The sequence below is a fragment of the Syngnathoides biaculeatus genome, chromosome 16, assembly GCF_019802595.1.
Source record: "Syngnathoides biaculeatus isolate LvHL_M chromosome 16, ASM1980259v1, whole genome shotgun sequence".
Lineage (NCBI taxonomy): Eukaryota > Metazoa > Chordata > Actinopteri > Syngnathiformes > Syngnathidae > Syngnathoides > Syngnathoides biaculeatus.
The window spans coordinates 4,982,302-4,997,442 of NC_084655.1; the positions used below are offsets into that span (position 1 = coordinate 4,982,302).

At 42.9% G+C, this 15,141-nt stretch overlaps 1 protein-coding gene across 3 annotated transcripts in view; it reads left to right on the top strand.

The window, feature by feature from the left end:
- Window positions 1-15,141, top strand: part of gspt1l (G1 to S phase transition 1, like) — a 38,266-nt gene that overhangs the window by 3,682 nt on the left and 19,443 nt on the right. Inside the window, exons 2-6 of one of the 3 annotated variants that reach the window (XM_061846407.1) lie at window positions 2,586-2,630; window positions 8,548-8,799; window positions 14,534-14,567; window positions 14,664-14,741; window positions 14,915-15,095. In XM_061846407.1, the coding sequence (XP_061702391.1) occupies window positions 2,586-2,630; window positions 8,548-8,799; window positions 14,534-14,567; window positions 14,664-14,741; window positions 14,915-15,095 (590 nt within the window). The remainder of the gene's footprint in view (window positions 1-2,585; window positions 2,631-8,547; window positions 8,800-14,533; window positions 14,568-14,663; window positions 14,742-14,914; window positions 15,096-15,141) is intronic. The other 2 variants (XM_061846409.1, XM_061846410.1) reach the window with 2 other exon arrangements.

Sequence of the window (15,141 nt, forward strand, 5' to 3'; positions counted from 1 at the left end):
AGTACTTTGAATATCTGAGAGCCACCAAAGTTATTTAAAAAAAAAAAAAAAACGCATGTCAGGGCATTAGAGAGAGAAGGCTGAGAGAGATGCGTAATGCGCGGGTCAGACTACAGGACACATTTGCCATTTTACGATTGCACAATGTCAGACTACTACATTAAAATTGTTGTATTCCGATGCCACCACATCACGTTTTTTACAGTCATTCGGTTTTGTCTATTTAACTCAAATGCGACCGGATAACACTCGATACCGTGGGGATGACAACATGATTGGATCGCAGTGACTGTATTTTAAGAAGAAAATGAGGGGGGAAACGTGGTCACCGGGGCTCAGGACAGGCTATGATATGGCTTACAAGCCATAAACAGAACATTACATAGCCTGGAAAGCTAGTGCTACTGTTCATGGTTGTCTTTAAACATGCTGCTGTCCTGTTGAACAGATTTTTTGACCAAAGCAGCAAATTCCAACCAATTTGGAGCCAGGGCATATTCCAGTACTTTACAGTTGAAAAATATCACTACACACAAACAAAAGTCACAAAAAGTAGATGTATTAATTGCTGTATGTACTTTCTCCCATCTAATAGAAGACCATTATTTTGTTCTTTCTGTCACCATGCCTCACTGACATAAATAGGTGAACAAAAATACATTATTTATTGTAAATGCATATTTTTGAGCAACTAAGTCCACAAGTGTATACAGTGAATGAAAAGATCATTTAAATAGACTAATTGCGCCATCTTGTGATTGAATCGGTGATAGATTATTTTTCAAACTGGCTGATCAGTGATGGGCCCCAAAAATCCTGATCATATAAAGCCTGCTTTATACTCCTGCCAACAGAAACGTTGCAAAGCCACGGAACTCATCCCTCGCGGTATGACTCAAGTAAAAAGTAGTCATTGAAATTAGAGTAAGAAAGTACTCAATGGAAATAAATTACTTGAGAAACTCGAGTAAGTTCCGTTTAGTTCTTTAAATAGAGCATGAACATAAAATAAATTTTAAAATATATCATATTTGGGAGTTGACAAACTTCCCACCATTTCAATTTTAACTCCCCAAAAACCAACAACACATGCAATGGACCGAACAAAAACTTTACTTTATTCACTGATGAAAAAACTTAATGACAAAGCTGTTTGCTGAACTGAGTTGGTGATTGTGTGGGCGACGCCATAGGGATAGTGATTAAATCCTCATTGTGCCATCTTGTGATCAGATCAGTGATTTTTCTTTTTTCTAACTCACTGATCAGTGAACATCCCCAAAAATCCTGATCGTGTAAAGCCTACATTACACTCCTGCGATTGGCAACGCTCACATTGGATCGTAACCTACACATTGCCCCGCTCAGCATCTTTGCATAGCTTGCCGCACACCCGTCAAAAAAACGTAGCAAGCCGTGGATGGCATCTCTCCGTGATTGGTCCATTTGAGTAACTTGCTGTAATGATGTACTCACTGTTCCTTAGAAGTGGGCTGAAATGTTCCGAGTTTGGGTAATCACAATTTCAGAGCTGCATGACCCAAATTTTTGGGAGTCTGCAACCCCCCCCAAAAAGTGGTATTTTGATTGACACATGAAGGCTGCATGCGTGGTTGTATCACTGCCTGGTGTCGTCTGATTGGTGAATTGGAGTCAAATGTCAATAGTGATTGGTGCAAAGAGCGTCCTATGCGGAAGTCAAAGATGGATTTTTGAACACAGACATGCAAGAATAGATTAATAAAAGTAGCAAACGGGATGTTGATTATTGTAATTGAGTAAACATAATGGTCATTTACAAAATACTCAAAAATAAAAAGTATGGCGCATTTAAAGCTCTGATTCTCAACCAATGTGCTGTGATTGCTCTTCAGGTGTGCTAAAAAAAAAGTTGGTAGCACAGTGATAAAACCGGTATGCGGATCTGCATCACAGTTCTGAAGGCCAGGTTTCAAAACCCGAGCCCTCCTATGTGGACTTTGCATGTTCTCCCATGCCTGTGTGGGTTTTCTCTGGGTACACCGGTTTCCCTCCGCATCCCAAAAACATGCATGCTAGGTTAATTGAAGACTCTAAATTAACCAGAGGTGTGAGTGTGAATGGTTGTTTTGTATGTGCCCTGTGATTGGCTGGCGACCAGTTGATGGTGTACTCCATCTCATATCCGAAGATAGCTGGGATAGTTAGGCTCCAGCATGCCCATGACCCAAGTGAGAAGAAGTGGTACGAAAAATGGATGCTCAAAACATTATTTACAACAAATAATATATTTGTTTCTACTTACGCTAGTGAAGCATACTGACGGAACAAATAAATACTATTGTATTAGATGGGAGGAAGTACATACAGTAATTAATGTATCCACTTTTTCTGACATTTTTGTTTGCGTGTCGTGAGATTTTTCAGTTGTTAAATAATTGCCTCAGCTACATAAAGGTTGGAAATCACTTATTTAAAGTACTGACTACAGTTTATCAAAAATGTTACCTGATATCTGTAGTTTAATAATATATGACTGTTGGAGAAAATCGATGCCTTAATTCATCACGTCTAGTTTTGGAATGACAAAGTTTGTTGTTTTTCAGTTGCTGTTGACAAAATAGCCACCATGGAGGTGACAGAAAGTGCTGGTATGTATGGCCTCAGTGTCTTAAGTGTGTGTGCCAGCAAGCATTCCAGCAATGCGACCTCTTTTCATTTCTTGTCTTGCACTTTACAGGCAGTCTTATAGTAAGTCCTGTAGTAACTGTAGTGTCAAATTACTGAAATGGAGTTACAGAAGTTTGTTTTATGTGAAGACGGCTTTGAATGTGGTCTGCCACTTGTCTACATGCTACTTAAATTAGAGGCGAGGATCAACTTCTGAGTGATTTTTCATGTATTTATTTATTTATTTATTTATTATTTCCCCCCCCCCTTCAAAATATCAAACACTTTAACTGCATATGTTTTCAGTAACTTTAGAAGTAGTTTAGTCATAGTTAACAGAAAATATAGCGTTTAGAGTCTGGGACGAGGCCAATTCGTTACATACTGTATCTAGATACACAGGCAGTGATTAAAAAAAAAAAAGATATGGGCAGAACGATTTAATATGGTTTTGTTCATTAGAGTATAATCTGAACATTCAACATTCACACATGCTAAAATAAAGAACCCAGACTTAACCCAGTGCTTTTTGTGCTGGGTTTGGAGGGGCGCTTTTACAATTTTTTTGTGGTAGCAGCCCCTCCCTGTTGGAGGAAATTTCATGGGAGGGTGGTGCGGGGCTAAAAGTTTGAAAACCACTGACTTAATCCAATTCCATACAATAACATTTGTCCAATCTTGTTTTCAAAAGTGTATAGCAAAATCGCACTTAATCCTGAGCACTGTTCGCGGGGTGGGGGGGTGGGGGGGACCTTCCTTACACCTCCACAAATCATAAAAAAACGCAAACAATGGATGCAGTATTAATATACACTTGTTAGAATGCATGCCCGTACGTGTTATAGTGTGTATGTAAGCCACTATATAATGGCGCTCACGAGGCAGTGAGAAACTATTGCATTTCCCATCTGTAAGCCGAAGAACCTTACATTGCCCTGCAGCCTGCTTGTGTAGGCAGATTTTGTGTGTCATTCTTTTGTTCTATTTACTAGTTATCCTTCTCTGTTTGCTGTGGTGTGTTAATTTTTGTTTCGATGTGACGCCATGAATTTACAACATCATCAGTAATGACCGGTCTACACAGGCAGTGTGTGTAGCAATGTAAACTTCTGCTTACAGATGTGAAATGCAATTGTTCCTCACTGCCTCATGAGTGCCATCATATAGTAGCTTACAAACATGCCAAAACACAAGTCAAGTTAGTATTTGAAATGAATTGATTTAGATTTATTTCTGGAAGTTGAATCTTTTTCAAATCAGTCTTTAAGATTTCCATAGGAATGTCAGGAAGCTTGATGATTGCAGGGACATCAAAAAGAGTTGCGTATATTGAACTAACAACACTTCTGTGAAATAAAAACAATATTTGGCCTGTGGAAAACAAGTGAAGATTGAATAATTTTACCTCAGAAAATGCCCCCCCAATCTCTGTTTGGCCATTCATTTCCCATGCCGCTTATGCTCACAGATGTCTCGGCAGTCCTGGAGTGTATCCCAGCTGACTTTTGAGCGTGATGCAGGTTACAGCCTGATCTATTCACCAGCCGATCGCAAGGCACACATAAACAAGAATTCACACTCGTATTCACACCTTCAAGAAATTTAGTCTTTAACTAACCCACCGTGCATGTTTTGGAGATATGGGAGGAAACTGGAGTACCGTGATTTCTCAAGTATAATGCGTCCTGAAGTATAACATGCACCCCCAAAGTTGACCTAAAAAATCCCGATTTTGTCAAAACCCTTCTACCAATGTACAATGTGCACCACCAATTTGCTGCTACCCATGTGCTCAAAATATTAGGAATTATCTGTATTTATATTTTGTTAGGTTTGTACTTGTATTGTTTTAAAAAAAATGTCCGTACAACAATCATTAATAATAATCATTGAGCATGTGCTGATGTAGCGGTAATATAATCTCGGGACAGGCAACAGGACATGCTTGTCCTGGTCCCTGTAATTGTCAGAACAGAATCCCTCAACCAATTAAAATAAATCCTCAATGAGAGCATAACATTATATTAACACTGTTAACACTTTTACAGTCTTAAACTATTTAATACTGTATAACTTAAACATTTTTTGCATTAAATATATGTGATTAAAACGTTTGTGAATAGTGCAGTTTATCCACTACATTACACATCCTTGGCCAAAACTTCAAAAGAAGCATCTGACTCATCTCCAATCTGAAAAATATCCATCGTAGCTACCTTTGGTACATCACTGTCAAACTCATCGATGACCTGGTACAGTTCCGGTGCTTCCGCCATTAAATCATGGAACAGTGATCCTATTTTGGTCCCACAGCATGTCATCCTCTGTGCCATCCATGGCATTTGTGAGGAAACATTTTTTTGAATCCCAAGTGTTTTGGTTCCGCAGCGCAGGCTCTCGCCCACCATTCGGCTACAATCTGTAGCGGCTTTCCTATGGCGTCAGGTGGCTATCAAAACAATGTGAGCTCAGACTACGGAGACGAGCATAATGGGCACATTGGGGGGGCGGGGGGGGAAAGCGACCATTTCAATTGTGTGCGCTCTCCTGTTTTTGTTTTCTTGTTTTTTTTTTTTTTGTTTATGTGCCCATGATGCTCGCATTAAGTAGTTTCTCACGTTGTTTTGATACCCACCTGAAGCCATTGAGGCGAGCTATCATTGTTTGGGACTGACGCGCTAGTTCTGGGTTCATCGGCACGAGTGATGACGCATTTCTTTTAAAAGCAGTTGCACAACTAGCCGTTGTAGTCGACATTTTTTCTTAAAGTTAAAAGAAACTCACTGGCATTTCTTTAGTGCAGTAACAACAAACATGCTATGCTAACGATCGTAAAATGCAAGCTCGCCGAGGAGGTTAGAGAGCTCAGGTTGGAGGCGACCATTACTTTAATATATATAAATGTGTAACATAAGACATAGCATATCATGTCAAAATGTATATATGTATCCTTTTTTTAACACTCTGACCTCTATACGACTATACAATGTGATTGTATTTTTTATTTTTCATCCACACCTAAATATAATGCGCACTGTTAACTTTTTGAAAATATTTTGGGAAAAATTTGCACATTATTTTCGAGAAATTACGGTACCTGGAGAAAACCCACAGTAAGAAGCAAAAGCTGGCAATCTTTCAGCAGCCAACCCCGAGGAAAATCTTAAATTGTAATGGAGCTTGCCTGCCTACACCCTAACTTTATCAATAAAATTATGTGACCAAAATAGTTATTTCTTTTCATTATTTTTTTTTTACTGTACTGTACAAATGAACATTTGGGTCATCTGAAAAGTTTACTTGAATTCATAGCTGACCAACTCAGTTCAATGTATAGGGTTTTCTAAATCTGATGTGAGACAGTGAAATCTAACATTTTAAACTCCAGCCAGCCAGCCAGCCATCCATCCATCCATCTAGCTATCTTCTACTGCTTCACCTGGTCGGTTCACGGGTGCAGTAGCTTTAGCAGGGATACCCAGACTTCCCTTTCCCCACCCACTTTCTCCAGTTCTCCCGGAGGGGTCCCGATTCATTCCCAGGGCAGCCGAGAGACATAATCTCTCCAGCGTGTCCTGGGTCGTCCCCGGGGTCTCTTTCTTGTGGGATGTGCCTGGAACACCTCACCAGGGGGCCGTCCAGATCAGATGCCCCAGCTGTCTCATTTGACTGCTCTCAATGCAGAGGAGCAGTGCCTTGACACTGAGCCCCTATCAGATGCCAGAGCTTCTCATCCTACCTCTAAAGGAAAGCCCCGACATCCTGCTGTGGAAACTCATTTCGGCCGGTTGTATCCGGGATCTTGTTCTTTTAGTCACGACCCACAGCTCGTGACCATAACTGAGGCAAAGAGCGTAGATCGACCGATAAATTGAAAGCTTTGGCTTTCGACTAAGCGCCCTCTTTACCACAACAGACCAATACAATGTCCACATCATTGCAGATGCTGCACCGATACACCTGTCAATCTCCCGCTCCATTCTTCCCCCACTTATGAAAAAGACCCCAAAATACTTGAACTCCTCCACTTGGGGCTGGATCTCATCTCTACCTCTGAGAGAGCCTGCCACCCTTTTCTGACTGGGGACCATGGTCTCAGATTTGAAGGTAGTGATTCTCATACCAATCACTTACCACTCCACTGCGAACTGCTCCAGTGAGCTTTGGCGATCATGGCTTGAGGAAGCCAACAAAACCACATCATCTGCAAAGAGCAGAGATGCAATGCTGAGGCCACCGAACCAGACACCTTCTACGCCTCAGCTGCACTTAAAAATTCTGTCCATAAAAGTTGTGAACAAAATCTGTGAAAAAAGGGCAGCCCTGGAGGAGTCCAAATCTCACAGGAAACTAGTCTTGACTTATTGCCGGCAATGCAGACCAAACTCTGACACTGGTCGTACAGGGACCGAACAGCCCATATCAGGGAGTTCGGTCAAACACCTTCTCCAAGTCCAAAAAACACATGTAGACTGGTTGGGCGAACGCTCATACATCCTCAAGAATCCTACTGATGGTGTAGACCTAGTGCATTGATCCACGGTGGGACCACATTGCTCCTCCTGAATCTGAGATACGACTTCCCGATGGACCCTCCTCTCAAGCACCCCTTAATCGACCTTACCAGGGAGGCCGAGGAGTGTGATTTCCCCCTGCAGTTGGAACACCCCCTCCCCTCCCCCTTCATAAAAAGGGAGACCACCACCCCAGTCTGCCAATCCAGAGGCACTGTACCGATGTCCACAAGATGTGGCAGTGCTATGTCAACCAGTACAGCACCACAACGTCCAGAGTCTTTAGGAACTCTGGGCGAATCTCATCCACCCCCGGGCCTTGCCACCTCAACCCCCGAGATAGACGACCCTGCCACAGAGAACCCTGAGTCTGCCTTCCTCTTGGGAAGGCGTTTCGGTGGAATTGAGGTATACGAAGTATTCTTGCCACCGACTCACAATGCCCCGAGTTGAGGTCATCAGTGCCTCTTCTTCACTATATACAGTGTTGACGATGTCCTGCTTCCCTATCCTGAGACGCCGGATGGTGGACCAGAATTTCCTCAAAGTAGTTCTCCATGGCTTCACCGAACTCCTACCATGCCTAGGTTTTTGCCTCAGCGACCATCGAAGCTGCATTCTACTTGGCCAACCAGTACCCATCAGGTGTCTCGGTAGTTCCACTGGCAAGAAATGCCCAATAGGACTCCTTTTTGAGCCTGACAGGATCCCACTCTGTTGGTGTCCGCCAACTTGTTCGGCGTTTGTCGCCATGAAAGGCACCAACTACCTTGCGGCCACAGCTCTGGTCGTCTGCCTCAGTAATGGAGGTGTGGAAAGCCATGGAGATATCTGCCTCTCCACCTGAGTGGGCAATAAGTATAACCACACTTGCTCAGAGTGGGCAGCTCGAGAGTGGAACAGAGTCCAACCCCTCTCAAGAGGACTGTACCAGAGTCAAAGCGGTGCCAGTCCACCTATAACTAGTCGGAACCTCTCGACCTCACACACCAGCTTGGGCTTCTTCCCTGCCACAGAGGTGACATTCCAGGTCAAGCAAACAGATCATCTCTTTTTAATAAGACCTTTGTAAACATTTGTTTCTACTTTGGAAAACTGTCAACGTCTTTGCGCATTTTCTGACATATTGGGGCCCATCCAATAACTGAATTTTAATCAATTTGTTTGTGCATTTTCTATTCTGTCAATTTGAAATGGTTTCCTGTTTTTGAATTAAGGAATTGTAATTCAAACATTATTTTTAAATGTCATTCATCGGTTGATTATAAAGAAATCAACAGATTAATCGTTTCCGTAAAGCAGTCGTTAGTTGCAGGCCCTACACTCTAGTAAAATTATTATTTGGAGAGCAAAATTTGCAAATAATTCTAAAATATTTCTGCAGCTCTGTTGGAGAATGGTGACACAGAAATGACCCAAGAGGAACCATGGGAACAGAAAGAAGCTGAACCAAACAAGGAAGAGCCAGGAGGTGGGTGCTGTGGCGACCGTGAGCCTGAGGTGATAGCAGCAACTGAAGAGATGGGGTCTGAGATAGTGGAAGAGGAAGAGGAAATGCCTGCGCCCAAGGTCCCCTCTATGCAGCCAGATGCCCCCAAGAAGGAACACATCAATGTTGTGTTCATCGGGCATGTAGGTCAGTGCAAATAAATACATGGGTCATAAGTTATGAATGTGAATTTTTATGAATTTATGAATTTTTCGGTATAAGGACTTCTACCACCGCGAGATGCTTCCTTTTTTTTCCTCCAATGTAGTCCAAGCTTCCATATTCCCTCCGCATAAAAAATCTTTAGACTGATGTCTCAGCCAATGGCTTACAACACTTTTGACTTCATCACTTAGAAACTTCTTGCCTATCGAACGCTTTCAATGGACCAAACAAGTGAAAGGCTGCAAGGGGGATGAGGGAGCAGTTCCCAGTCCAGCTCGTTGATGGTCTGCACAGTTTGTGCTATGCGTGGGGCCTTGCATTGTCATGATGCAAGATGACTCATTTGTTCTTTGTCTTTCTTGACCTTCCTCAGCAGTTTACAGGAGTTGGTACTGTTCACAGTGCTTCCTTTCTCAAAGAATGAAATGGTGATTGGGCCTTGCATATCACAAAAAATGGTGGGCATCACCTTCCCCGTGGACTCCTGGGACTTGAACTTCTTCACTGGAGAGCCAGCGTGCTTCCACTCCATGGACTGCTGAATGGACTCAGGTTCAGCGTGCCAAACCCATGTCTTGTCACAGTGACCATCTTCTTCAGAAACTCATCACCATCTTTCTCATAGCAGGAGAGAGACTGCTGGGATAACTCGACCTCTCCCGTTTGTTTTCTGCAACAAATGTTTTTGGCACCCACCGATAGCGGAACTTCACAGTAAACAAGGTCATCGTGGACAATTTTGTGTGCTGTCCCAAGAGATAAGCTCAAAGTCCCTGTAATGTCATCTAATGTCACCCTCCTGTAAGACTGAATGAGGTCATTGACTGATTCAATCACTTCAGCAGACCTCACTTTTGTAGGCTTCCCAGTCCTGTCTTCATCGTCAACACCTTCTTTAAACAATTTAGCGCACTTGTAGACATTTTTCAGCTGAAACATGTGGCACCAAATGCAGTTGATATTCTCTCATGAATTTCAGAGAGAGAGAGAGAGAGAGAGAGAGAGAGAGAGAGAGAGAGAGAGAGATTCTATCTGTATATGTAGACTAGGGGCCATTGTGCATTGCTCACAACACCACCTGACCATAGCAACAGAATAAATCCCATATTATAGAACAAACTGTTTCCTGGACCGCTTATCTGCACTAGGGTCGTGGGGATGCAAGATCCTATCCCAGCTGACTGGGCAAGAAGCGGTGTGCACCATCGACTTGTTGTTAGCCAGTCGTAGGGCGGATATAAACAACCATTCAAACTCACAACTATGGGCATTGTCAGTGAACCTACCATGCATGTTTTTGAAATGTGGGAGGAAGTCAGACTCCTCTGAAAAAAACCCGTGCAGGCACGGAGAGAACATGCACACTCCACTAATGCAAGACTGGATTTGAACCCGGGTCCTCAGAACTGTGAGGCAGATGTGCTAACCAATTGTTCTGCCAACCTTTTTTAGCTATTTAAATGCTCCATAATTTTGACTTTTACGTGAGTATGTGATGAACTATTGATACTTTTACTCTGTTACAATGATCAACATCTGATCACTGTTGCCCAGCTTCCAGAAAAAAACTACATTAACAAAATGAATACTTACAACTGTAACCATATAGTGTGCATTGACTTATGCACTAAATACAAATGATAAATTACATAGTTATTGATTTTCTAATACTAAACAATAAGAAATAAAGACCACATTCACTTTTGTGAGGTGTCCCTGAATGCACCTCAGACAACCATTATGTAACTGCGAATGTCAATTGCAATTACACTATTGATGCCATTCATCAGTGTGTGTACTGTGGCTACAATTTGAGCGATACTTATAGTAATGTTTTGAGTAGCACCCAAAGGGGTTGCATTGAGCAAGAGGTTTGGCAACATCCACAAAGTAACATCTCGAGGTTACACTTGTGTTGGTTCACTCCTTTCATATCAAAGCTGCTGATGGGTACCGGTTGGCTCAGCGGAATGTATTCAGTGTAAATCTCAAGATGTCTCTGTACGCCTCAGTGTGTATGATTTTAAAAAGTTTGGTCTTGCAGTTTGAGGAAGGTCAATGAGAGAAGTGAGATGAAAAGTGCTTCTCCAAAGCATGATGAAATTCAGGTAACATTTTAAAAACAAATGGTTGAACTTCCTTCCTTGGGCCATCACCTTATCGTAGTGGAAAGGTTTTCTGTCTCTCAATGATACTAGGAGCTATGTTTTCTGGGGTTTCACACCCTTGGTGTGGTCACCCATGGTAAAAAGCCCCTAAGTGAGGGACCAGACACAACATGAACCCCTATGAGTAAAACTAATGGATTCAAGTTTCTTTTGCTCAGATGCAGATCACCAGTGCCCCCCTCAGGAGCCAAGCCTGGAGGTGGGGCTTGAAGGCAAGCGCCTGGTGCCTCGGCCTGCACCCATGCGGCTCGGCTGGACACAGCCCAAAAGGGTAACGTGGGCTCCGCTTCCCATGGGTTCACCATCTGTGGGAGGGCCATTGTGGTCGGATGCAGTGTAAGATGGGTGGTCGCCGAAGGCAGGGGACCTTGGCGATCCGATCACAGGCTACCGAAGCTTGCTCTAGGGACCTGCAATGTTACCTCTCTGGCAGGGAAGGAGCCTGAGCTGGTGTGTGAGGTCGAGAAGTTCTGACAAGATATAGTTGGGCTCTCCTCCACACATTGCTTGGGCTCTGTTACCAGTCCTCTTGAGAGGGGTTGGACTCTCTTCCACTCTGGAGTTTCCCATGGTGAGAGGTGCCAAGCAGGTATGGGTATACTTATTTCCCCCAGGCTTGGCACCTGTACGATGGGGTTCACCCCAGTGAATGAGAGGGTAGACTCTCTCCGCCTTTGGGTGGGGGTATGGGTCCTGAGTGTTGTTTCTGCCTATGGGTGAAACAACAGTTCAGAATGCCCAGCCTTTTTGGAGTCCTCAGAGGGAGTGCTAGAGAGCACTCCCACTGGGGACTCCATTGTTCAGCTGGGGGACTTATGTGCTCACATGGGCAATGACAGTGAGACCAAGAAGCACCTGATTGGGAAGAATGCCCCCCCCTTCGATCAGAACCTTAGCAGTGTTCTGTTATTGGACTTCTGTGCTGATCATGGATTGCCCATAACAAACAGCATGTTCAAGCAAGGGTGTCCACATGGCCACATGACACCACGACACCCTAGGACAGAGTTCGATTATCAACTTTGTGGTTTTCTCATTGGACTTGCGACCCCATGTCTTGGACACTCAGGTGCAATGAAAGGCGGAGCTGTCAATTGATCACCACCTGGTGAGTTGGCTCTCATGGAGGGGGAAGATGCCAGTCTGACTTGGCAGGTCCGAATGTTTTGTGAGGGTCTGCTGGGAATGTCCTGGAGAATTCCCTGTCAAAAGGAGTTTCAGCTCCCACCTCCGAAAGAACTTTGCTCATGTTCCGGGGAGTTTGGGGTACTGAAATTACGGGCTGTCTGGTCCTTGTCCGACTGGTGTCAGAGTTTAGTCTGCATTGACTGCAGTAATTGGACTCGTTTCCGGTGAGATTTGTACTCTGATAAGGCTGTCCTTTTTTCCTCACCATAATTCCACCCCAATCATCCAAATTATTCACTTCGTCAAGAAAAGTTAGACGAAATCAGATTGCCAGATGGAGAGGCATGATTTGTCACTCCAGAAAATGAGTGAGTCTCCAGTGCTCTAGGCTAGAGGCTCACAATGGGAGTGGATATTGACTCACACTCCCACCCAATCGCACCGATGTTAATCCCGCTCTTTCCCAACCTCAAGTGTGTTTGTAGGGGGAAAAAAAATCCCGCTCCCTTCCACTCACTCCCAATCTTGAATAAGAAAAATCATAGCAAATCCCTGACATTAAAAAAAAAAAAAAAAAAAAACATTCTGGCCAATCAGAATTAAAAGACAAGAGAAAATCTTTTTCTTTTTTTTTTTTCGTCCTCCATATAAAATTCGCACTGCTTTGCTTAATCAACCTTGATAAATACACTCAATCCCCAGAGTGATCACACCCTGAACTGGTTGCCAGCCAATCGCAGGGCACATGCAGACAGACAATGGCACTCACAGTCACACCTAGGGGCAATTTAGAGTGTCCAATTAATACATGTTTTTGGAGGAAACCGGAGTGCCCGGAGAAAAACCATGGAGCCACGGGGAGAAGATGTACACTCCAAACAGGTGGGCCAGGTTTGGAACCAGAGTCCCCAGAACTATGAGGCCAACGCTTTACAGCTGTGCCACCATGCAGCCATGTTCAAACGATTTGATTAAAAATAAAATAAAACGGGAACATGGTGTTAACTCCTGTAATGGTTCCCACTCCTGTCAATTTCCGCCATCATGGTTTCCAACCCAGTATGTTCCTAATCGGCCATGAAAACACATTCCATGAAGCTCTCTGCGTGCTATTCTTGAACAAATCTGAAGGTCGTGTGAAGTTTGGAGGTCTGTAGTTATTGACTTGGCAGAAAGTTGGCGACCGTTTCACACTGTGTGCCTCAGCATCTGCTATACCCACTCCATCAGTTTACATGGCATCATACTTTGCCGCTTAGTTGCTGTTGTTCCCAAACTCTTCCACATTCTTATAATACAACAGACAGTCGACTGTAATATTTAGGAGTGAGTGAATTTCCCATCTTGACTTGTTCCACAGGTGGCATCCTGATTACACTTCCATGTTGGAATTCACTGGGCTCCTGAAAGCGACCCATTCTTTTACAAATGTTTGTAAAAAAACAGTCTGCATGCCAAGTTTCTTGATTTTAATAAACTGTAGCCATCCACGGAAGTGATGGCAACACTTAATTACGACTATTTGGATTGATGAGGGTCCTTTTGTCAATTTATGTTGAATTCAAGTCATTCAAGTGTGGTGCCCAGACTTTTTTTTTTTTTTTTTTTTTTTTTTTTTTTTTAACCAAGATATACTTCTCAAGCATCCAGGCTCTCGCGATCAAGAGCTTTTATTTATTTATTTTTTTTATTATTTTTTTTTTTAAGAATGACAAATGATGAAATAGAATGACCCAGACACAAAGAGCTACCTACTACAAAAATGCAAAACTTTTATTTTAAAGGTCAAGTGTCATCCCTATAAACGTTCTAAAATAGATATTGTAATGAAAAATACAACATTATTCACTCCAATGTTTATATGGCAAAATAAATATGAGCGGAGAGCGCGTCATCTAGCCATATTTAGATAATATGCGATCACTGCCACACCGCCTCCTGTCCGCTCCACTTCCGCGGCGGAGATGAGCCATTGTCGACTGGCCGCCGGCTTGCTTTTCGGTTGAATGTCTGTCGTATTGTCCATGAACAGTTCGAAGATGCTGTTCCACATTTCACTACACTGGGAGATGAGGCAAACGCACTTCAAAAATGACATTGTGAAAAAAAAAAAAAAAGTTCCCCTCACATTCCATATGAAAGTGATACCTTTTTGTCTTCTTTACTGCAGCATCCATACTCATGTTTAAGATTTCTTTGGCGAGAGCTTAAAATAGGGGGGAACTCAATGACAGTGTGTTTTCCTGTACTGTCGTCGTTTGCACCTGCGCAGTGAGCTGAAGTTAAAAAAAAAAAAAGACACGGCTGATGTCTTTTTTTTTCTTTTTTCTTCTTCTCTGCACGTCGTCCTGATCAACTGAAACTACCTTGACACATTGAGCACCCCTGGTCTAAACCTATAACTCTTCTGTCTTCTTTAGATGCTGGGAAGTCCACTATTGGGGGACAAATCATGTAAGTTGGACTGGTTTTATTTTGGTACACTTCATCTAACTGGTTGAAAATTTTTCTCGTCTCATATTTTTTTTTTGTTCCCTGGCTCACCATTAGGTATCTTACAGGCATGGTAGATAAGAGAACCTTGGAGAAGTATGAAAGGGAAGCAAAGGAGAAGAACCGAGAAACCTGGTGAGTGAATGTTGTTCAGTTATATCAAACTTGAAAATGGAAATATGCTCACTTCTGAACAATTGGAAATTAAAATTAAAATGGATTTCAAAGTCCATGTATTTTCAAATGCATATATATACGCCTTCTCTTCCTTGCAAAATATGAGATTATAACATCTCGATTCTCTCCAGGTATCTGTCTTGGGCCTTGGACACCAATCAAGAAGAGCGGGACAAAGGCAAGACAGTAGAAGTTGGCCGAGCATACTTTGAAACAGACAAAAAGCATTTTACCATCTTAGATGCCCCAGGCCACAAGAGCTTTGTGCCGAACATGATTGGAGGTGCATCACAAGCTGACCTGGCTGTGCTGGTGGGTAGAGGAAAAGACCGATCAAAATTGGCCTCTCGTGGTCAGA